A 23,012-nucleotide genomic window follows, 5' to 3' on the forward strand; every position below is an offset into this window, starting at 1 on the left:
CAAAACCAAATTAAACCCTGCAGCTTGTGACGATACATTGATGTGTAAAGACACAAAACGATCGGTCTGTGCAAGAAATTCACGCAATGTCCGAACTGTCCTGAGCGTGTTCTCAACAGCAGGCACATTACACATCTTCTTCTTCAGCCGACACGTGATGCGTCGTCTTCTTCTTGCTTTATGGTGGATCGCAGACTTAAAAATGCATTACCGCCATCTGGCTCTCAAATGGACCACTGACACTATCTACAATCTCAATCAGGAGTGTCAACCTTCCATTTGAGAGATAGGTGGCAGTAATGCACTTACAAGTCTGTGATCCGCCGTAAAGCAAGAAGATGATGCGTCACGCGCCTGCTGTTGAGAATGCATTTAGGACACGCTTAGGACAGTAAGGACATTGCATGAATCAGAGGTAAAAAAAAAACTATACAAATACTGTTCAGTTTCTTGAACGATCGTTTTGTCTCTTTACACAATGTATCTTCACAAGCTGCAGGATTTCATTTGGTTTTGTGTTTTTTTTTTACTCAAAGCCGTGATTCCAATTCACTTACATTATATGACTGACAGACTGAAGTGGTTTGAGTAAAAGATCGTAGTTTGTGTTCTACTAAAGAAACAAAGTCACCTACATCTTGGATGCCCTGGGGGTAAGCAGATAAACATCAAAATTTCATTTTAATAATGTATTTCGTGGATGTTTAGAATTTGAAAAGCGCAATCGACTGGAGGGCTTGACCTAATTAGAGATAAGTTGAGATGGGAAAAACTAGACATCACATTGGTTTCATACAGATTACTTTATCAGAAAATATTTGTTTTGGAGGCAATTTCATTTAAAAGTAGACATTTCAAGCTTTCTATACATATATTTCTCATGTCTTTGATGCAAGTATTCGCTGAGATTCAGATTGTTTTATTTACGTGTCTGTAGAGAGAGGTGACAGAGACCGAGACAGCAGAGAGTGCACCCTGTTTAATGAGTATTTTTAGTTCTTTTCGCGGCGATCAAGAAAATATGAGACAGACCGCACCAGTGAGGGCTTCGACCCCAGAGGGTTAAAGAACAGTCCATCTCTATGGGAATTATGTGCCTTTCCTATTGGGAAATGTAGTAAGAGTTGCAACTCAGCTCAGTTTGCATTTCCCCTGCAGTTTAGTGCCGCTTTAGAGTAGGCGGGATCAATCACGTCATTATAACTGCGCCGCCTCTACTGCCATGACTCCTGAAAAAAAAATGTCAATCGGCGTCACCCCATCAAGCTCTCACTGGATCCGCTCCTCCGCACCTTCTGCTCTGCGAACGTCTTTACTTCCTCAACAGACAACGAAACAGCCATTTTTTGGTTAAGAAAGGTGCGCTCATTCAAAACAGTTGCATTCGATCCTTTGCTGGCTGTGCTGATTTAAATCTAGTGGTTCTGTTGTGTTTGTGTCGCAAGTTCAGTGATGCAGGTAGTGGAGATTCTCTCCGGCCAATCAGTCATCAGCATAGTTTACAAGTCACATTTTGGTAATGGTACTGTTCACTTGGAACTTCAGCCGAGGTGGTACTAAAAAAAGTACCAGATACCAGGTACTATACCCAGTGAAAAAACCCCCAAATGTGAACCGTACCATGCAGTGGAAAAGTGCCATTAGTTGCATTTTCGTAGGCATAGTTGGCTTGTTGGTTGGGTGAGGGGTGTTAAGGATTATTTTTTGAATATAACAAATAATTGTGTCTGATTAGTAAAAACACTACAGAAGGCAATTCAGAATCTGCTGTAAAGCAGGTCTAAAAGACAACATGGTCATTATTCAGCTCAAGTCAGTTCAGATCAATAATTGTTAATCAGTTTAAAATGACATCAATTCAGCTGTAAATAGTTCTACAAAAGAATGTAGGTATTCAATTAGAATCAGTTCAGTTTTTATTAAATTTAGTTAGGTACCAATGTCAATATTTCAGGATGCGTTTCAGCTGTAAAGCAGCTCTACGGAAGATGGTATGCCATCATCTAGCTTGTGAAACTCAAGATTTGCTTTGTTTCTGAAAGTCTTTCCACAGAGATGGCACATGACAGGCTTCTCTCCGATGTCCCTGCATGATTCCTAGGTTTTTTCTTGTCTGTACAACTCATTCCGCACTAATGACATTTAAACAGGTCCCTCTTGAGTAAATCTGCATGTGGTACTTTTGGTCGCACCTTCTCTCCAGTGTGAATTTTCATATGGACTTCAAGGTATTATTTTTGACTGAAACTCTTTCCACACTGAGGGCACATCTAAGGCTTCTCTCCAGTTTGAGTTCTCATGTTATTGTTAATAACTCCTTTATGAGTGAGACTGTTTACACACTGTTGGCAGGTTTAAAAAAAAAATCTCTCCATAGTGTGAATTTGCCTGTGGGTGTAAAGGTTTCATTTCTTTCCAGTAGGTTTCTTTTCAGTGTGAACTCTCATGTGATAATTAAGATTTCCATGTTGACTGAAACTCCTTACACACTCTTTGCAGATGAAGGGCTTCTCTCCAGTGTGAACTCTCATGTGGTAATTAAGGATTCCATGTTGACTGAAACTCTTTCCACACTGTTTGCAGGTGAAAGGCTTCTCTCCAGTGTGAACTCTCATATGGTAACTAAGGTTTCCAGGTTGACTGAAAGTCTTTCCACACTGTTTGCAGGTGAAAGGCTTCTCTCCAGTGTGAATTCTCATGTGAGCTTCAAGATGTACACGTTGACTGAAAGTCTTTCCACACTGTTTGCAGGTGAAAGGCTTCTCTCCAGTATGAGTTCTCATGTGGACTTCAAGAGTTTTTTGTCTACTGAAACTTTTTCCACAACATTGGCAGGTGAAAGGCTTCTCTCCAGTGTGAACTCTCATGTGGATTTTAAGGTTCCCTGGTTGTCTGAAACTCTTTCCACACTGAGAGCAGGTGTAAGGCTTCTCTCTACTGTGAACTCTCATGTGCTTGTTAAGGCTTCCTTTATGAGTGAAACTGCTTCCACACTGTTGGCAGGGAAAAGGTCTCTCCATAGCGTCAATTCTCCTGTGGACATCAAGGTCTTGATTTTGATTCAAACGCTTTCCACACTGAGGGGAACTGTTAGGCTTCTCTCCACTGTGAACTCTCATGTGCTTGTTAAGGCTTCCTTTATGAGTGAAACTGCTTCCACACTGTTGGCAGGGAAAAAGACTCTCCATAGTCTGAACTTGCCTGTGGACATCAAGGTTTCCATTATGACTGGAACTCCTTCCACACTGAGGGGATTTGTTAGACTTCTCTCTATTGTGAATTTCCATGTGCCTGTCAAGGTTTCCTTGTTGATTGAAACTTTTCCCACACTGTTTGCAGGTGAAAGGCTTCTCTCCTGTGTGAATTCTCATGTGCCTGTCAAGTCTTTCTTTACGAGTGAAACTCTTTCCACACTGTTGGCAAGGGAAAAGGCTATCCATAGTGTGAATTTGCCTGTGGACATCAAGGTTTCCATTTTGATTTGAACTCTTTCCACACTGAGGGGATCTGTTAGGCTTCTCTCTATTGTGAATTCTCTTGTGCCTGTTTAGGTTTCCTTGTTGACAGAAACTCTTTCCACATTGAAAGCAAGTGAAATAACTCATAGTGCCTGTCTTTTGAGCTCTTTTTCGTGTGGAGGTCTTTCCAGACTGTAAGGAACAAAAAGATTTTTCTCCAGTTATGAAGTCATGAAGATTCTCACACTGATCTTTCTCCTCAATTTCATTAAGTACTTCCCTCTCCTCTTTCAATGCCATTAGGTCTATGGTGCAGAACAAACAAACAAAAAAAGTTAACCCCAGTTTAATGGCACAAAGCAATCAACATCAAAACATGTATATGTAATGCATGTATGCTAGATCCTACACCAGAGTGTAAAAACTTGCTCCTTGTGGGCCAGTGTTCTACAGAGTTTAGCTCCAACTTGCCCCAATAAATCTGCTAGAAGTTTTCAAAAGCCATTGATTAAGCTTTAATTTGGGTTAGAGCTAAACTCTGTAAGCCAATCAGGGCTCAAGACTCATTCTTCCCACTGGTTGCTCTTTTGCGACTAACTTTCTCAGTTGGTCGCACAAGCACATGATTTGGTTGCAATTTTTCATTTTATTTTTGCGCTACAACATGGGATTAGTCAATGCACGCTGATGAACTTTTATCATAGTTTATAGTTATCTGGAGACAAAGTTTAACATTGAACCTGTTCTTTTTTATCAGTGGTATCATTTATGAATTGAATTTTGTGAACGGTAGTTCCTCTTTTGCTGTGATATAAGCTGAGCATAGGGTGTTTTCACTTTCGAATTTGCGGTCTTGTTGTCATGTTTTACAAGAAATTATAATTGTCTGTTTTGCTTACATCTACACACCTTTCACCTTTTAGGACTAAAACAAAAGATGGATTCATTGTTATTCTTAATTAACAAGCACAACAACAATAAAACAGTAGTATACAATGTCAAACTTTTTTCAGTATTTCTCAGAGGAGAGGCTTCAAGTATAACTCATTTGAAGTAATGGTGCTTCATATAACATTATCCAGAGAAACAAATGTTAATGATAAATCCCCTGTGATGTTTGTACTGGCTACTGTATACAGGCCACCAGGGCACCATACAGACTTTATTAAAGACTTTGCTGATTTTACATCCGAGTTAGTGCTGGCTGCAGATAAAATTTTAATTGTTGGTGATTTTAATATCCATGTTGATAATGAAAAAGATGCATTAGGATCAGCAGTTATAGACATTCTGAACTCTACTGGGGTTAGACAACACGTCTCAGGACCTACTCATTGTTGAAATCATACTCTAGATTTAATACTGTCACATGGAATTGATGTTGATGGTGTTGAAATTATCCAGCCAAGCGATGATATCTCAGATCATTATTTAGTTTTGTGCAAACTTCATATAGCTAAAACTGTAAATTCTACTTCTTGTTACAAGTATGGTAGAACCATCACTTCTACCACAAAAGACTGCTTTGTAAGTAATCTTTCTGATGTATCCCAATTCCTTAGCATATCCAAAACCTCAGAACAACTTGATGATGTAACAGAAACTATGGACTCTCTCTTTTCTAGCATTTTAAATACAGTTGCTCCTTTACACTTAAGGAAGGTTAAGGAAAACAGTCTGACACCATGGTATAATGAGCACACTCGCACCCTAAAGAGAGCAGCCCGGAAAATGGAGCACAGCTGGAGGAAAACAAAAACTAGAGGTATTTCGTATTGCTTGGAGGGAAAGTAACCTATCCTACAGAAAAGCATTAAAAACTGCTAGATCTGATTACTTTTCGTCTATTTTAGAAGAAAACAAACATAACCCCAGGTATTTATTCAATACAGTGGCTAAATTAACGAAAAATAAAGCATCATCAAGTGTTGACATTTCCCAACATCACAGCAGTAATGACTTTATGAACTACTTTACTTCTAGGATCAATACTATTAGAGATAAAATTGTAACCATGCAGCCGTCAGCTACAGTATCGCATCAGACAGTGCACTATAGATCCCCTGAGGAACAGTTCCACTCATTCTCTACTATAGGAGAGGAAGAATTGTATAAACTTGTTAAATCATCTAAACCAACATGTTATGTTAGACCCTATTCCATCTAAGCTCCTAAAAGAGGTGCTTCCAGAAGTCATAGATCCTCTTCTATAATTAATTCATCATTGTCATTAGGATATGTCCCCAAAAACTTCAAACTGGCTGTTATTAAACCTCTCATCAAAAAACCACAACTTGACCCCAAAGAACTAGTTAATTATGACTGATCTCGAATCTCCCTTTTCTGTCCATGATACTAGAAAAGGTAATATCCTCACAATTATATTCCTTCTTAGAGAAAGGAGGAGGATTTCCATTCAGGATTTAGATCGTATCATAGTACTGAGACTGCTCTCCTTAGAGTTACAAATGACCTGCTCTTATCATCTGATCGTGGTTGTATCTCTCTATTAGTGCTATTGGATCGTAGTTCGACACTATTGACCACACCATACTTTTGCATAGACTAGAACACTTTGTTGGCATTAATGGAAGTGCATTAGCATGGTTTAAATCGTACTTAAATGACCGCCATCAGTTCGTAGCAGTGAATGAAGAGGTATCATATCGATCACAAGTGCAGTATGGAGTACCTCAAGGCTCAGTACTAGGGCCTTTACTCTTCACGCTTTACATATTACTCTTGGAAAATATCATCAGGAAACATGGTGTTAGCTTTCACTGTTATGCTGATGATACTCAGCTCTATATTTCTTCGCAGCCCGGCGAAACATACCAATTGGAAAAACTAACGGAATGCATAGTCAATATAAAAAACTGGATGACGAGTAATTTCTTACTGCTAAATTCTGAAAAAACAGAGGTGTTAATTATTGGACATAAAAGCTCTGCATGTAATAACCTAGAACGTTGTCTAAGCCTTGATGGCTGCTCTGTCAAGTCTTCGTCATCAGTTAGGAACCTAGGTGTGCTATTTGATAACAATCTTTCCTTAGAAAGCCACGTTTCTAGCATTTGTAAAACTGCATTTTTCCATCTCAAAAATATATCGAAATTACGACCTATGCTCTCAATGTCAAATGCAGAAATGTTAATTCATGAGTTTATGACCTCAAGGTTAGATTATTGTAATGCTTTATTGGGTGGTTGTTCTGCACGCTTGGTAAACAAACTCCAGCTAGTCCAAAATGCAGCAGGTAGAGTTCTTACTAGAACCAGGAAGTATGACCATATTAGCCCGGTCCTGTGAACACTGCACTGGCTCCCTATCAAACATCGTATAGATTTTAAAACTTGCTTATTACTTAAAAAGCCCTGAATGGTTTAGCACCTCAGTATTTGATTGAGCTCGTTACATTATAGTCCTCCTCGTCCGCTGCATTCTCAAAACTCTGATATTCTAGGTATTATCAAATTGCCAAAGTCAACTGCGGGCAGCAGATCCTTTTCCTATTTAGTGCCTAAACTCTGGAATAACCTACCTAACATTGTTCGGGAGGCAGACACACTCTTGGAGTTTAAATCTAGATTAAAGACCCATCTCTTTAACCTGGCTTACACATAACATACGAATACACTTCTAATATCCAAATCTGTTAAAGTATTTTTAGGCTGCATTAATTAGGTAAACCGGAACCAGGAACACTTCCCACAACATCTGATGTACTTGCTACATCATTAGAAGAATGGCATCTATGCTAATATTAGTCTGTTTCTCTGTTATTCCAAAGTCACCGTAGCCACCAGATCCAGTCTGTATCCAAGTCAGAGGGTCACTGCAGTCACCAGGATCCAGTGCGTATCCAGACCAGATGTTGGATCAGCACCTAGGAAGGACTTCTACAGCCCTGAAAGACAGTGGAGACCAGGACAACTAGAGCCCCAGAGACAGATCCCCTGTAAAGACCTTGTCTCAGATGACCACCGGGCCAAGACCACAGGAAACAGATGATTCTTCTGCACAATTTGACTTTGCTGCAGCCTGGAATTGAACTGCTGGTTTTGTGTGGTCAGAGGAGAACTGGCCCCCAGACTGAGCCTGGTTTCTCCCAAGGTTTTTTCTCCATTCTGTCACCGATGGAGTTTTGGTTCCTTGTCGCTGTCGCCTCTGGCCTGCTTAGTTGGGGACACTTCATTTACAGCGATATCGTTGACTTGATTGCAAATTATTGCACAGATACTATTTAAACTGAACTGAGCTGCATGATGACATCACTGAATTCAGTGATGAACTGCCTTTAACTGTCATTTTGCAATACTGACACACTTTTTTCCTAATTAATGTTGTTCAGTTGCTTTGATTCAATCTTTTTTGTTTAAAGCGCTATATAAATAAAGGTGACTTGACTTGACAAACTAGCTTACAAAATGTTTATTAACAAAAACAAATAAGATGAGGCATGGCATACGCCACATGCTGTATTATATACCGACTAATAAAATTACAGAACATTTAGCAAACACTAAAGCCCCATTCACACTGCCAGCGACTTTTTTGCTGCTTGTGGCTAGCAATTGAGGTCGCTACTGGGTGTTACCACTACTGGTTGCACAGTTACCCTGTAACACTCCACTACAGCAGATGAATCACGTGCTCTCCACTGACTTCACTCCCAGTGGTTGTCGCTTGCGAAATTCGCTGCTTACTTGCATAAAGTTGAAGAATTTTGAACTTTTGTCGCTTGAGTCGCATCGTTTGACAGGGCCACATTCCTTCGCCAACGGCCACTGTTGGTCGTGTTGCCGGAAGTCGGCAGCTCTCCATTGAAAATGAATGGGATTATGTCGCTCTGACGCTGTGTGTTGCTGGCGGTGTGAACGGGGCTTAAGGAATAAAAAAAAACAAATAAAAACAAAAAGACAAAATTCTGACTTTGCTACGACAATCTGCCGCTTCTGAATCAGCTACTGTAAGTATGTTTTGTTATTAGTTTTAAGTATTTGCTGTTGACTGTTCAAATGCGGAGTTTTGCGCATCGTGTATGTGTGTGTGTGCATCGTGTATGTGTGTGTGTGAGTGAGAGAGAGAGCGACAGGGTCACATCACAGAGTCAGCGGTCTTAACCGTCCATGGCTTGTGTACTGCAAATACATTTGAGCTTCATCACTGTGTCTGTCATGCGACTCTATTCCCCTTTTGGGCTTGAACTGATGATAAAACTAAGGACATTATTAACTGTCTTTACATTTATTTTGAAAGATGAAGCTCGCGATTATGGAAAGGGGCGTTACATTTCCGACGAGTGCTTGTGGTGTTCGGCCAATCACAATGCACTGGGTCAGTTGGCCAATTAGAGCAGACTGCGCTTGTCAGAAGGAGGGACTTTGTAGAAAACGACCCCGTTTGAGAGAGGCGGGGCATAGAGGACCTACAATAATGTACAGTATTTGAAAAATAATGTTGGCGGGGCATAGAGGACCTACAATAATGTACAGTATTTGAAAAATAATGTTTTTTGAACATTAAAGCATGTCAACATATTCTGTTACACCAAATACACAAAATAATGATTTTTAAAAAGCATTGTATGACCCCTTTAAGAAGCAGACTTTAACTTTACTTTAGCTTGAAAACCATCCATTTCCTCAATATTAGCTTCATTTTTGCTAGGCGCACCTTCACTCTCCTGCTGACACAGCGAGTATAAACCAGGCTCTACACTCTGTGGCTGCGCAGTTCAAACGAGTAGCCCGGTTTCATTATGCTTTCAGTTTTGTTTGCCATTTGATGTTTCTCATAAGCAAAAGAAATGGCAGTGCTTATGAACTGAACAATGCAGTGGTTGCTTCTAAATTATCTAAGCTAACAGAGTGTTTTAAAAATGTAAAAGTGGATGGATGATCAATAAATTTCTCCTATTAAATTCGGATAAGACAGAGATATTACTTATTGGACCAAAAAACAGTACACAGAATCTTGTAGATTACAATTTGCATCTAGGCAGATGTACTGTGACTTCCTCTACAGTCAAAAATTTGTCAACTTGTCAATTGAAAATCATATTTCCCATGTTACAAAAACAGCATTCTTACATCTTACAAACACTGCCACATGTTAGACACGTTACCTGTTTCTGATGCAGAAAAGCTAGTTCATGCATTCATGAATGTTTCAACCCTCAGACAACATACAAAACTACCAAATATTGCTACAAGTTTGATCACAACATATAATCATTGATGTTATTAGTAATCACCGTCTGATTACATGACATTAACTATACTGCTTGATCTTTACCACACATTTCTCCTATATGGACATCAACTTGAGATAAGTTAAGCTATTACTAAATATAAGGTAGAAACTTTAATTTTCTGTAAAGCTTCTTTGCAGCGATTCATATTGTGAAAAGTGCTATATAAATAAACTTGAATTGAATTAAATTTGATTAGCTCTAACATAAGTATATACAGTATGTGGTATTTGCCACATTAAATTGATTTCCAGGGCCTTTTTTTGCTTTAAAATGGATAATTTTTGTCATCTTTCATGTCAAAGTCTTAAATTTTACCAACAAATTCAGTTAGAATACAAAAGACACTATAGTGCTTTTACCAATCAAACAAAATGTGTATCAACAAAATTCACTACAGCAAAAACAAAGAAATTGTCATGTAGATGCATTTATGCAGACTGTTTAATGAAGCTCAGAGGTAGTAGCATGAATGTATTTACCTAGCCTTTCAATATTATTGCATAAATTATGTTGAGAGAAATTATTTACAATTGTTAAAATATTTAGTTGAATATATAAACACACACACACACACATATATATATATATATATATATATATATATATATAATTTATTAGGGGTGCACCAATCAAGATCGGCCGAACGTTAATGCGCATCTCCTCAGTAAAGCCGGAGCCATTGTTTGCGCAGCTTGTCAGTTAACAATGGCTCCATGTAGTAACAGCTGCTCTATGTGAAATCACGCACCTGATGGAATTTACCGCTGATTAGAGAACCGGCTTTACTGACGAGATGCGCATTAACGATCTACCGATCTGTGCACCCCTAATATATTAATATATTTAATATATTAATATATATATATATATATATTAGATATATATATATATAGTGATGCATTAAAATGATCAAAACCCATAAATAAATCAAAAAAATTATCAAAACTTTATTTTTTTATGCAATGATGGCAGCAAGTGGCTGTCATAATAAAGAAGTCATTGAATAATTTGTTCTACCGATTCATTCAAATGTCTGATTATTTCAAGAATGAAGCAAATTTCACTCTTTATGTATGGGTCACTGAATCACGGACAAAAATGCTGAATCAGTCAGTACAAAACACTGTGTATTATTCAAAGATGCGCAACTACTCTTCTAAAATCAATATTTTTTCAAAAATTTAATCAACCAAAACCACCTCAAAAATCCAATAAAATTTAACCCTCATATTCATCCACCAAAATACACAACAAACCTGATACGGCACCTCAAAAACAAACACCTGACACAATACAGCGAGTTTACCCAGGCACGCTTACATATTATTAGCTGAGGTATGGAATGCGTATTTGGCGTGCTGTCCCGGGAAGGGCTCCGAGCTCAGGAATGGCCCGAATCTAGAGTACCCCCCAAAAGGCAATTGAACAAAGGACAGCCGCCAGATTAAGAACACCCCCCAAAAACAACATTGTGAGTACTGGCGGGGGCTAATTTTTATTTTTCCTGAGAAGTCAGCTGGCTGGCAGGCCGGAAGAGCCTACGTACTCCGTGGGAACGACTTGAACGTTGGAAGGGTAGGCCCTACCGGCTGCTGGTACTGGACTACATGGTTTGGGGCACTCGGTCAGTAGGGCTCGAGCCGATGCTCAACGGGATGCTCACAGCATTGGAACAGGTGAGCCCTACCGGCCGATGAGGAGCAGCAGCGTGGTTGTATAGCCCGACCGGGAGGGCCCAAGTTGCCTCGACTGGAATAGGTCACGGTGTCGTCGTACGGGCCCTACAGGCTGACCAGCCCCTGCTATTCAGTGGGCGAAGGGCAAATGGCTGACCGAGAGGGCCAATGAAGCCTCCGACTGGAGATTAAGACTCAGGACAATGGACATCTGGGTCCTCTCAGTTTGGCAGATAAAAAGCTTTGGACTGACCGACAAGGAGGACTCTTGCGACATCCAACGGGAGATCGCTACTCACAGCATCGGATGGATGAGACTTGCTTGCGGGCGGCAAGTATAGAAACCCGACCGGGAGAACTCTCGCCAGACATCTGAAGGAAGCACACGCATCAGATGGGTAAGCCTCGCCGGACAGGGAGAGTGAAAGGAAAACCCGACTCGGAGGGCTCTCGTGGCATCCGATGGGGTATCATATGACTTTGGAATCAAGATGGTGCCGGTGTACTTGGCATGCCGTCTCTCACTTTGCGAGTTTGTCTTTGTTTTATTCGTGATTATATATTTTTATGTGATAAACTCCTCTGCTTTGATCACCTATGACCGGCAAATGCTTTTGGATATTAAATCATCAATGGACCGAGTAAGCGTTTACGCGCAGAAAGGATTTGGCTTCGATTACTTGCCACCTGGGCACTCGCTCCCGTTCCACCTGTGCCGACCGCTGTGTGCTTAGAGACGTCGCAGGAGACGCGGACGGCGAGGTGGCTTTGTGGTGAAGATGAAGGCGAGGTTTACTTCTTCTAATGCGACCCACTCTCATTTCCTCAAACCACCATTTGAACGGGAAGAAAGGTGGTCTTTCACCGGGCGCCCTTCTGAATCTTCATATAAGTGGATTTTACCGGTGCGTCCATGTGACGGAGCCATATCATCATGCTATTGGATCCCTCGGCTTTGCAGACGGAAGGCGAACATGCAGAATCTCAGACAAGCTCGCTGCGAATCAACCCTAGAGGAGGTATCTACTGAATTAACATTGGCAGTGATGAATGTGTGTTTTCGTTATCAAATAAGACATTTATTTTAAATAACTTTTTTACTGAACGCAACTTAGACTTTTTATTATTGTCTGAGACGTGGCTAATTCCTGATGATTTAAGCCCATTCATGGATCTGTTACCTCTGGACTGTAGCTTTCTTAATACTCCATGCATCACAAGTCGTGGTGGAGGCCTGGCATCTATTTTTAACAATAGTTTTTCAATATATTACAGCATGTGCTGTAATATATTGACTGCCTGCATTCAACAAGGATTTTATTTGTGAGTTTACTGATTTTTTAAGTGAAATTGAACTGAAATATGATAAATTGCTACTAGTGGGTGATTTCAACATACATGTGTGTTGTCCTACCAAGCCACTGGTAAGAGAATTTTTAAATGTAATCGATTCTTTCAATCTTATCCAGCACGTGCATAAACCCACTCATGTTCAAGGTCATATTCTATGACGGGCTTTAAATGCTGGAGCAATAGAGCAATTTAAAGATCAATTTTTTGAAATTAACCCTTTTTATTTTATGGATAGTTTTTCTCTTAATGTGGACTACTCACTTGAGGTGCTATATTCTGTTTGTTTATCCCTCTTGGACTCAGTAGCCCCACTTCATGTCAAAAAGTGCAAATTTAGATCCGAGCCCTGGCTGAATGATGTGACTCGTGCGTTGAGGATAATCTGTAGAAAATTTGAATGAAAATGGAAAAAAGATAAGTTACAGGTATCTTTTCAAATGTTACGGGAGTCTCAAGATAACTATCAGAATACCGTACAGATGGCTAAGAGGAATTACTTTGCTGAATTACAAAAAATAGTAGTAAGCCGCAAGTTTTATTTAATATAGTAAATTCTGTTTTTAATCCAAAATCAGATGTGCTATTCCATCTGCCACCTATTACTTGTGAGACTTTTTTGGATTATTTTGTCCGAAAGATCTCGGACAATAAAACTACAATCAAACCTAGTTTGTCTGTTGTTCAGCCACCATTTGTTACATTTGACCATTTTAAAATGATCTCCTTGCAGTCACTAGCTGTCTAGTAATCAAGCAGTCAAAACTAACTGACTGTTCATTAGACATTATTCCAGCTAAATTGATAAAGGAAGCATCTGATGTTCTTGGCCACAGTATTTTAGTTATTATAAACAATAGTCTTTTAACTGGAGTTGTTCCTAAACATTTTAAATATGCTCTTGTCCAGCCCCTTTTGAAAAAAACTCATTTGGACCCTGCTGTTGTATCAAATTACCGGCCAATCTCGAAGTGACCTTTTTTGTCCAAGGTTTTGGAGAAGGTCGTTTTGAATCAAATAAATAGCTTTTTGATTCAAAACGATATCTTTGAAGTTTTTCAGTCAGGTTTTAGGGCTTTTCACAGTACTGAGTCTGCCTTGATCAGGGTTTTAAATGACTTACTGACTGCAGTCGACTCAGGGTCTTCAGCAGTTCTTGTTTTACTAGACCTTAGCGCTGCGTTTGATACCACTGACCACGACATTTTACTCTCACGTCTAGAAAATGTAGTAGGAATTCAAGGCACAGCGCTTGCATGGTTCAAGTCTTTTCTTTTAAATAGAACCTTTTCGGTAAATATTGGTCAAGATCGTTCACAACCTGCTTCTCTGCTCAGTGGTGTTCCACAGGGGTCCATTCTTGGCCCAATCTTGTTTTCTTTGTATTTGCTACCCCTCGGGTCAATTTTTAGCAAGCATGGAATCCCCTTTCACTTTTATGCAGAGGATATGCAAATGTATCTCCCTCTGAAAAAGAACAGTTAACTCTTGCTTCTATCATTTGAGATTAATAGCGAAAGTGAAACCATTTCTGTCCACTCGTGATCTCGAAAAGCTCATTCATGCATTTATATTTACAAGACTAGATTACTGCAATGCACTATATGTTGGCATAAATAAGACACTGATTAAATGCTTACAACTAGTTCAAAACGCCGCCACGAGACTTTTGACGGGTACTCGTAAGCGAGACCACATTACCCCAGTATTGAGCTCCGATTGACTACAGAATAAATCTTACATTTTTTATATTTGTTTATAAATCACTGCATGGTATGGCTCCGTCTTACCTGGCAAATCTCATTAAGAAATACGAACCAAAACGGTCCTTGAGGTCAGCTGACCAGCTGGTTTTAATGACTCCAAGAACAAAGCGGAGAAGTGGAGATCGAGCTTTTGTAGCGATAGCTCCTAAACTCTGGAATGATCTACCCCTTTCTATCAGATTGGAACGTACATTCAATGACAAGTTGTGTAAAAGTGCTTAATAAATAAATAAAGAAAAAAAAGAAAAAAAGAAAAGATACTCAGAACATCGAACGGGTAAGCCTCGCCAGGCGGGGTTAAAAGAGGTGAGGATAACTGAGAGGGTTTTAGGCAGGATTTGGCGGGAGGTCAAGACTCATAGCGTCGGACGGTTAAGCCTCACCTACCGTCAAATGGAAAGGTAGGTTGCATGGCCGGGAGACTCTTACCGATGTCTTACCGACCTCAGATCCCGGCATCAAACGGGTAAGCCTCTCTGGCTGAAGGACGGAAAAGGTAAGGTTGTCTAACCGGGAGGCTCTCACCAACATCCGATGGGAGCTCCAACTCAAGGCATCGAATGGGTAATCCTCTCCGGGCGTAAGACAGAACAGCAATGGCATCGAGCGTGTGGGCTATGCTGAGGGGTTGTTAATTTGTGCGGAGGGTGTGGACACGTTTTGTGAGTATATCTAGCGTTATGGGTTGTCTAGTGTCAGGATGGGTGGGCTGGGATCACTGGATCCTTTTGATCAAGAAGGAGGTTTGCGAATTATTTCTGGTGAGGGAGCGGCGAACATCAGTTTGAAAAAAAACTGGACTCCGCTCAGGTAGCTTTTAATAAAACCGACTTGGAGACCCTTAACACCGTTGAGAAACGAAATGAAAGAGGTGATAGGGAGTAGGGAAAAATCCGGGAACGGAATGTTATAAGTGAGGTGAAACGCCTTGAAGCATCTCCACGCAGTCACGTATGACTGGAGGGTTCAAGGAGAAACTGCCTGGAGAATAGTGTCGAGCGACGCTTCGAGGACTGGTTTTAGAGGGTGGGTTACGGGAATATTAATTCCAAATAGTGAGGAACCGGAGTGGGGAATTGGTCTGCCTCTAGAGCCAGAGTCCTGAATTTCTGAAAATTTTCTAGTAGCCACTACGATCGGGCTAATGCAAACCTGAGAAGGCGGGGCTTCGAAAGGGCTGAACATAAACCCTTCTTTAATTCATGCCGCCTATGGGGGAAAGCTGAACAGATTATTTCAGTGAAATGGCTGAACATAATAAAAAATGGCAACATTTGATGTCCGCGTTCGAGGATTTATAATTGCTGTAGCATTTCTGTCATAAAGACTTGTCCTATATTAAAGATTGTGTACATTTGAATTGAAAGTTTAGCCAAACGAGAATTAGACTACACAGTGACATGTAGAAACAATTTTCGGGACACTGATGCCCTTGAAAGCTTTTGATATAATGTGCATGTACATTATATTGTTAGAAGCGTTCACTGCTGCAGCAGTGGAGAAATATAGATAGAGGCTCCTGCAGGAGCGGACACTGCTGCGGCAGTGGGGAAAAACCGAAAAGGCTCCTGCGGGAGCAGACACTGCGGCGGCGATGGGGAAAATAGGGAAAAGCTCCTGAAGGAGCGGGGCTGCTGGGGCAGCGGAGAGATATAGATAGATGCTCCTGCGGGAGTGAGAACTGCCGCGGGTTTTTTTTCTCTGCAACTTTAAGGTTATTAGGTTTAAAAAGACATGCATTTCCTCTTAATCATGCGAAGAAAAAAGTATTGAAAAGCTAGGCGATGCACACGTTGGCAAGACTTGGAGAGAGGTGCCTAGTAATACTCAATCAACAAGTGCAACCTAATTAACCTGTGATGTGTTTCTTTGTGGTAAACCTTATGTGCCTATAATCGATAGTCATTTAGGTACATGGTTGAAATCATTTTCTCGCAAATCAATCTTTTTCATCCGTTTATCTGAGTGTAATTTAAAATACAGGAAAAAAAATATTAAGAAATTCTTAGAAATGTCTTTGTATTCTATGCCGTTTGTGATGTGGCTAAAAATAATATCATGATCCTTGTGTCAAAGTCGTTTAACAATTTCCAGCAACCAACGACACTTTTTAAGCGACTTACCTAAAACTGTATTTGCAACACAGCCTGTGCCGCTAGCGCAAGAGCTTGAGGCCCGCCTGCATGATGACGCTGCAGCCAGAAGAGCCACAGTAAAAGGTTGAGTCGAAGCGGGAAGCCAGTGAGGCTTTGCTGCGGTGAGATCGGCAGTGAGGCCCAGGCTTGTTGGAAGCCTGCCGCTGGGAGCCAGTGCTTAAGGAGAGCCGGGGTTTTGTGCACCGCGGGGTAATGGAGGTGTCGAGCGAGGCGAGTTTGGGTCCTTGCGAGTTTTGCTCGATATATTGGCCGCCCTGTTGTTTGTGGAGCGTGTGGCTTGTCGAGCAGAGCAGCGGCCGCTAAAAATAAATTTTTATTAATAATTACCCGTAGTTTTCTGAAGAGCATTTTTGAAGCTCAAAGTGGGTGGAGTGGGCCATCGCCATCTTGGCAGCGCGTCACCGCGGCCACTCCCGGATCATCGAAAATGGGCAAAAAGGCGGGAGTTGGTTGCTGAAGCCATGGCCACCTAGCTCGACTGTAGTGTCAGCAGCGGCAATCCACCTGTCATTCTGGTGGCCACGCCCTTAATTATGCAGAACTTTAAGCAGGGTTCCCACGCTTCTTGAAAGTACTTGAAAGTACTTGAATTTCAGACATATGGATTCAAGGCCTGGAAAGTACTTGAAAACTAACATAGGTCCTTGAAAGTGCTTAAATTAAATTTGAAATCAGTTTTGTTTACGCTGATATTTTTAAAAATTGTCCGATATGTGCTTCTGTCAAAAACAGAACAAAACACGGGGGATTATCTGTTTGATATCTGACACGATCGCACGCAGCAGGGCAAAGTTGATTCTGTGATTGCTTGATCTAATATATATATATATATATATATATATATTTTAAATGTTGTTGATTAAATGAGAATAGCTTTGAGACAAAGGTCTTCTTTATGATTTTTGATTATGATAATTAAAGCAACGCTTTTTAAATGAAAGAATATGTAAATGTAGGGTATTTGGGGTAAAAAGCGCCCCTGCTGTAGCGTGATTAACATGATAAATTATAGACTTCTGACTTTTCCATTTGTTGACATGATATGGTTAGATTCAGATGCTAAATACCATATTATGTTGGGTGTCCTTCTTGGAGATAATCCCCATGTTTAGCATGAAACCATCATATTTAAAAACATTATATTATAATGTTTAAGCGCCGCGCGCTTCACATGGATGTTTATATATCTATAGCGCATGGGCGTAGTGATGCGCGGTTACCCGCGGGTCGGGTTGGGGCGGGTAAAGAAATTGTAACTTTATTTGTGGGGCGTGTTGGGGCGGGTCATTAAAAACAAAACAACAACAACAAAAAACATATTGTAGTGTTGGGCGATATGGTAATTTTTCAAATCAGATCAGATCGACGATACACAATATTATCGTGCACGGGTGGAGCAAGAGAGAGACTCTTTGTTCTTGTCATAGCATAACTATTTGGTGTTTTAAACCGCGCAGGTGCCCGAGAGAGAGACGGAATCAACAATAATCAAAAAAAAACAAAAAAAAAAAAAAAATATATATATATACATATATATATATATATATATATACTTTCAAACATACTGATAAACTAACGTTAAATATAAAAATACTGTATTTAAAACGGCTAGTTCATATGCAGTCGGACTTCATCTGTCATATCGCGCGTCCTGTGACAAATTTGCCGCATCTGCGCACGGAAGTTATCAGTCTAAATGTTCTGCAAAGTCAGTCAACGGTGAAAATCAATAGTACATTTCATTTTCAGTCCAACAGTTTAACACTTATATTGGACATAAACAAACACGTTAAATATAAAGTAGGCTATTCAAAACAGGTAAGTTCATATATTTGAAGGTAGTGTTGAATTGAACTGATGCATCAGTCATACAACGCTCCGGACCGCGTGCCTCATGACGAGCTCGACGCACCGCCACAGAAACAAGAATGAGATGCATTCTAACACGGCATTCTAACTGTGGCATTAAACTCCGTTAGTGAGGGCTCGTTTAAAATATTACACATATATAGGCCGTTCAGATTACTTGTTAAAGTGCAATGAAAAACCTTATATCTGCAGACGATGTACGACGTCTTTTTGTGGATAGAGACTTCACCGGCTACATGCGCTAATCCTCGCGTGTGTGTGTGTGAGAAATGCGGTGCTGAAGTGAAATAGCTGAGCAGTTTGATAGCTGAATCATAATAGGCTGCCTCATAACCTGCGGGTCGGGTTGGGGCGGGTAAGGAAATTTTACTTTATTTGCGGGGATGGGTTGGGGCGGGCCAAATAATTTCATAAAAGCGGGACCCGCGGGTTGGAAAAAACCCCGACCCGCGAATCAGTATTGGGCGTGGTCGCATAGAGTTAGTGAAGGGAGACGTAAAAGACTGGACATCGCGTTGGTTTCATATGGATTACTTTATTACTTTATTACTTAATATTTGGGTTTTACCCTAACCGGAGATTTGCGTCCCGCGGGAACCCAATCCCAAAGTCTAGCGCATTAACCTATGGAGAAGCAGTGCTAATTAGGCTATCAGTCTCAATGCCGGGAAAGTGCAAATTCAATGGGAGTTACAATAAAAAGAGATTTACAAAATAATTTTAATAAATGTTATCACAACATTTAGCAGCTTTTTATTAATTAAAAAATTGAGACATTCTTAATTTAAAAACTCTTTTTTTTTTTGTTTTTGCTGTAATTTTGTACAAGAACTACAGCAAAAACCAGTGTTACGCATTTTTGATCAATATTTCAGAAACTGCATTTGAATATTAGCAGTATTGAATTTAATGGATTTCAAGTCCTTTAAACAAGACTGTCTAAAACGGTTTAAATTTATAAAACCTACACATTCAAAACATCATTATTACTCTGACATTTCTTTAAGTAAATATTAAGTGTAAGTGAAATAGTAAGGACTTTCATGATGTTATGTGCTGGGGGTGTGAATTTCAAAGGTGCTTGATTTAATAAAATGGTACTTTAAAAAGTCCTTGAAAGTCCTTGAATCTGGTGTTCATGAAAGAGTGGGAACCCTGTTTAAGGCTTAATATAATTTAAATGGATATTTTATATAAAAATTTCACCCCCCCACAGTTGTCATGAAGGGCAAAATTAGCTATATAGACCAAAATCAGCTATATAGACCAAAATAATTTTTTGAACCAGGCTGCAAACATGTTTTTTTTGTGTGTGTGCTGTAAAGTTGGACATTTTAACATGGGGAGTCTATGGGACTGACTCCCTTTTGGAGCCACCCTCTAGCGGCCAGTAGGTGAATTGGTAGAAAAATAAATACTATGTAAGTCAATGGGAACCACCAAATGTTTGATTACCAGCAATCTTCAAAATATCTTCTTTTATGTTCAACATAAGAAAGCAACTCATACAGGTTTGGAACGACATGAGCGTGAGTAAATGATAGAATTTTAATTTTTGGGTGAACTATCCCTTTAATAGATACGTGATGACTGCACAGAATAGCACTATAACAGAACTTTCAAATGTATCTAGTATGATAAAACGACGCTGCTTTACTCCACATACACATGACTGGAAGGAGCGGAAACTGTGGACTGTCGACTGTGGCATAATAAAAGCACCGCTGCTTTTAAGTCGTGTGTTCAGAATTTGCCACGTTTTTCATTAATAAAATTAAAAACATCAGTGCACAATTTTCCACACCACAATCCATCAAGCACATCTCACCAGCAAACATACTCTCATTCACATCCTTCTCTTCACTCTCTGAGGCAGAAGTCTCCAAACTCATCCTACTACTTGTCCGCTTGATCCTATTCCATCTCATCTCCTTCAAGCCATTTCTCCTGCAGTTGTACCTGCACTCACTCACATCATTAACATATCCCTCCACACTGGTGTTTTCCCCTCATCATTTGGACAGGCTCGTATAACTCCACTACTTAAGAAACCCACCCTCAACCCACCTCTTTTAGAGAACTACAGACCAGTTTCCCTTCTTCCTTTCATTGCAAAAACACTTGAACGAGCTGTATTTAACCAAGTCTCCACCTTTCTCACACAGAACAACCTCCTTGACAGCAACCAATCTGGCTTCAGAAGTGGACATTCAACTGAGACTGCCTTGCTCTCAGTTGTTGAAGCCCTAAGACTGGCAAGAGCAGAATCCAAATCTTCAATACTTATCTGGCTTGATCTATCTGCTGCTTTTGACACGGTTAACCACCAGATCCTCCTGTCAACCCTACTGGCAAAGGGCATCTCAGAAACCGCACTCCAGTGGTTTGAGTCTTACCTATCAGATAGGTCCTTCAAAGTATCTTGGAGAGGTGAGGTGTCCAACTCGCAACATCTAACTACTGGGGTGCCTCAGGGCTCAGTTCTTGGACCACTTCTCTTCTCTGTCTACATAGCATCATTAGGTTCTGTCATTCAGAAACATGGCTTTTCATACCATTGCTATGCTGATGACACTCAGCTCTACCTCCCATTCCATCCTGATGATCCATCGGTAGCTGCTCGCATCTCAGCTTGTCTAACAGACATTTCTTGCTGGATGAAGGACCATCACCTTCAACTCAACCTTGCCAAGACAGAACTGCTTGTGGTTCCAGCAAACCCATCGTTTCATCACAATTTCACCATCAAGTTAGGCACATTAACAATAACTGCTTCAAAAACAGCCAGAAACCTTGGAGTTATGATTGATGATCAGCTAACTTTCTCAGACCACATTGCTAAAACTGTCCGGTCCTGCAGATTTGCTTTATTCAACACTAAGAAGATCAGGCCCTTTCTTTCGGAACATGCTGCACAACTCCTTGTTCATGCTCTTGTTCTGTCCAGGCTAGACTATTGCAACGCTCTCTTGACAGGTCTTCCAGTCAGTTCTATCAAACCTTTACAATTAATCCAGAACACGGCAGCAAGATTAATTTTTAATGAGCCGAAAAGAATACATGTCACACCTCTGTTTATCAATTTGCACTGGCTATCAATAGCTGCTCGCATAAAATTCAAGACATTGATGTTTGCATACAAAACCACCACTGGCTCTGCACCGCTTTACCTAAATTCATTACTTCAGACTTATGTGCCTCTAGAATCTTGCGTTCTGCAAGTGAACGTCACTTGATTGTGCCATCCCAAAGAAGCACAAAGTCACTTTTACAGACTTTTAAATTAAATGTTCCCTCCTGGTGGAATGACCTGCCCAACTCAATCCGAGCAGCTGAGTCCTTAGCCATCTTTAAGAATAGGCTTAAAACACACCTCTAACTTTAGCACTCACTATTCTAATTCTATTTAAAAAAATAAAAAAATAATAATATATATATATATATAAAACTACCTTTCTAATCTTTCTGTATTCTATCCATTTTCTTTTCATTTATTATACAATTATAAAAAGACCTCTAACACTAGCTTGCTCTATTCTTTTTCTATTCTATCTTTTCTTTTTATTTATTATATTATTTAAAAGCCCTTGCTACGTGTACTGCATTTAAGCTAACTGAGACTTGTTATAGCACTTATATATCATTGCACTTTTGTTGTTTTTGATTGCTTCCATTGTCCTCATTTGTAAGTCGCTTTGGATAAAAGCATCTGCTAAATGACTAAATGTAAATGTAATGTAAATGTGTGTCACGCTCGTTCAGTGGCCTTGTTTTGCTTTGACGGCTTTCAGCCTTTTCAGGGGACAACTGTTCTAGAGGTACCTTAGCTATACAAGTAAGAAAAATCCTCAGAAATTGAAAAATAAATAAACAGTCAGTAATACAATAAAAACCAAATAGCAAAAGTCAAGAACAATAGATAAAAAGATACAACTGAAACAAACAGTGCTTCAAGTGTTTTGCAAGTCAAAAGTATTCAGCTAACAACCTACAGCACAGAAATAAATATGTAAAAGCTTTCTGCCCTTTGCCTTATTGAAACAGAAAATTGGCACAACAGATAGTGTTGCATAAGTGACAGAAATTAATGGTTTTAATTTCTGAAGCAGATGAGTACAATGTTACAGAATTTTTTTTTTATGCTAATTCCTTATTATTGTTACAACTTAAATGCATGTGTCATAATAACAAAAACCCATTGTAAAAGCAGGAGCTTCTCGGTTGCACTTCAAGGCAGCCTCAGTATTTGTCTGGTCATGTGATCTCAACATATCGGTCCACATGAGGCGACCTGCTCCATGTTAATTAAACATGCTATAGTTACAAAACTCCTATTACATTCTTCATAAATATCATTCATTTCTATAGAGCTGGACATTTTAGTAAAGATCAATTGAGTGAGTTCAGCTTTGAGAATGAAAACCAACCTGTTAGTTCCTCAGTATCTTCATGTTTGATTCTGAATGTTTCTTCAATCTTCA

General features: G+C 39.9%; 1 protein-coding gene across 1 annotated transcript; it reads right to left on the reverse strand.

The window, feature by feature from the left end:
* LOC122137188 (gastrula zinc finger protein XlCGF26.1-like) lies at positions 1–23,012 on the reverse strand. Its single transcript, XM_042722927.1, has 2 exons — positions 22,959–23,012; positions 1–3,763 (listed from the first exon to the last, which is right to left on the reverse strand). The coding sequence occupies exon 2, from the start codon at positions 3,756–3,758 to the stop codon at positions 2,406–2,408; it is 1,353 nt and encodes a 450-aa protein (XP_042578861.1). The 5' UTR covers positions 3,759–3,763; positions 22,959–23,012; the 3' UTR covers positions 1–2,405.

This window comes from Cyprinus carpio, chromosome B4 (assembly GCF_018340385.1).
Source record: "Cyprinus carpio isolate SPL01 chromosome B4, ASM1834038v1, whole genome shotgun sequence".
Classification (NCBI taxonomy): domain Eukaryota; kingdom Metazoa; phylum Chordata; class Actinopteri; order Cypriniformes; family Cyprinidae; genus Cyprinus; species Cyprinus carpio.

Coding starts and splice junctions, on each gene's coding strand:
- LOC122137188 (XM_042722927.1), bottom strand. CDS start 3,758: ATGGCATTGAAAGAGGAGAGGGAAGTACTTAATGAAATTGAGGAGAAA.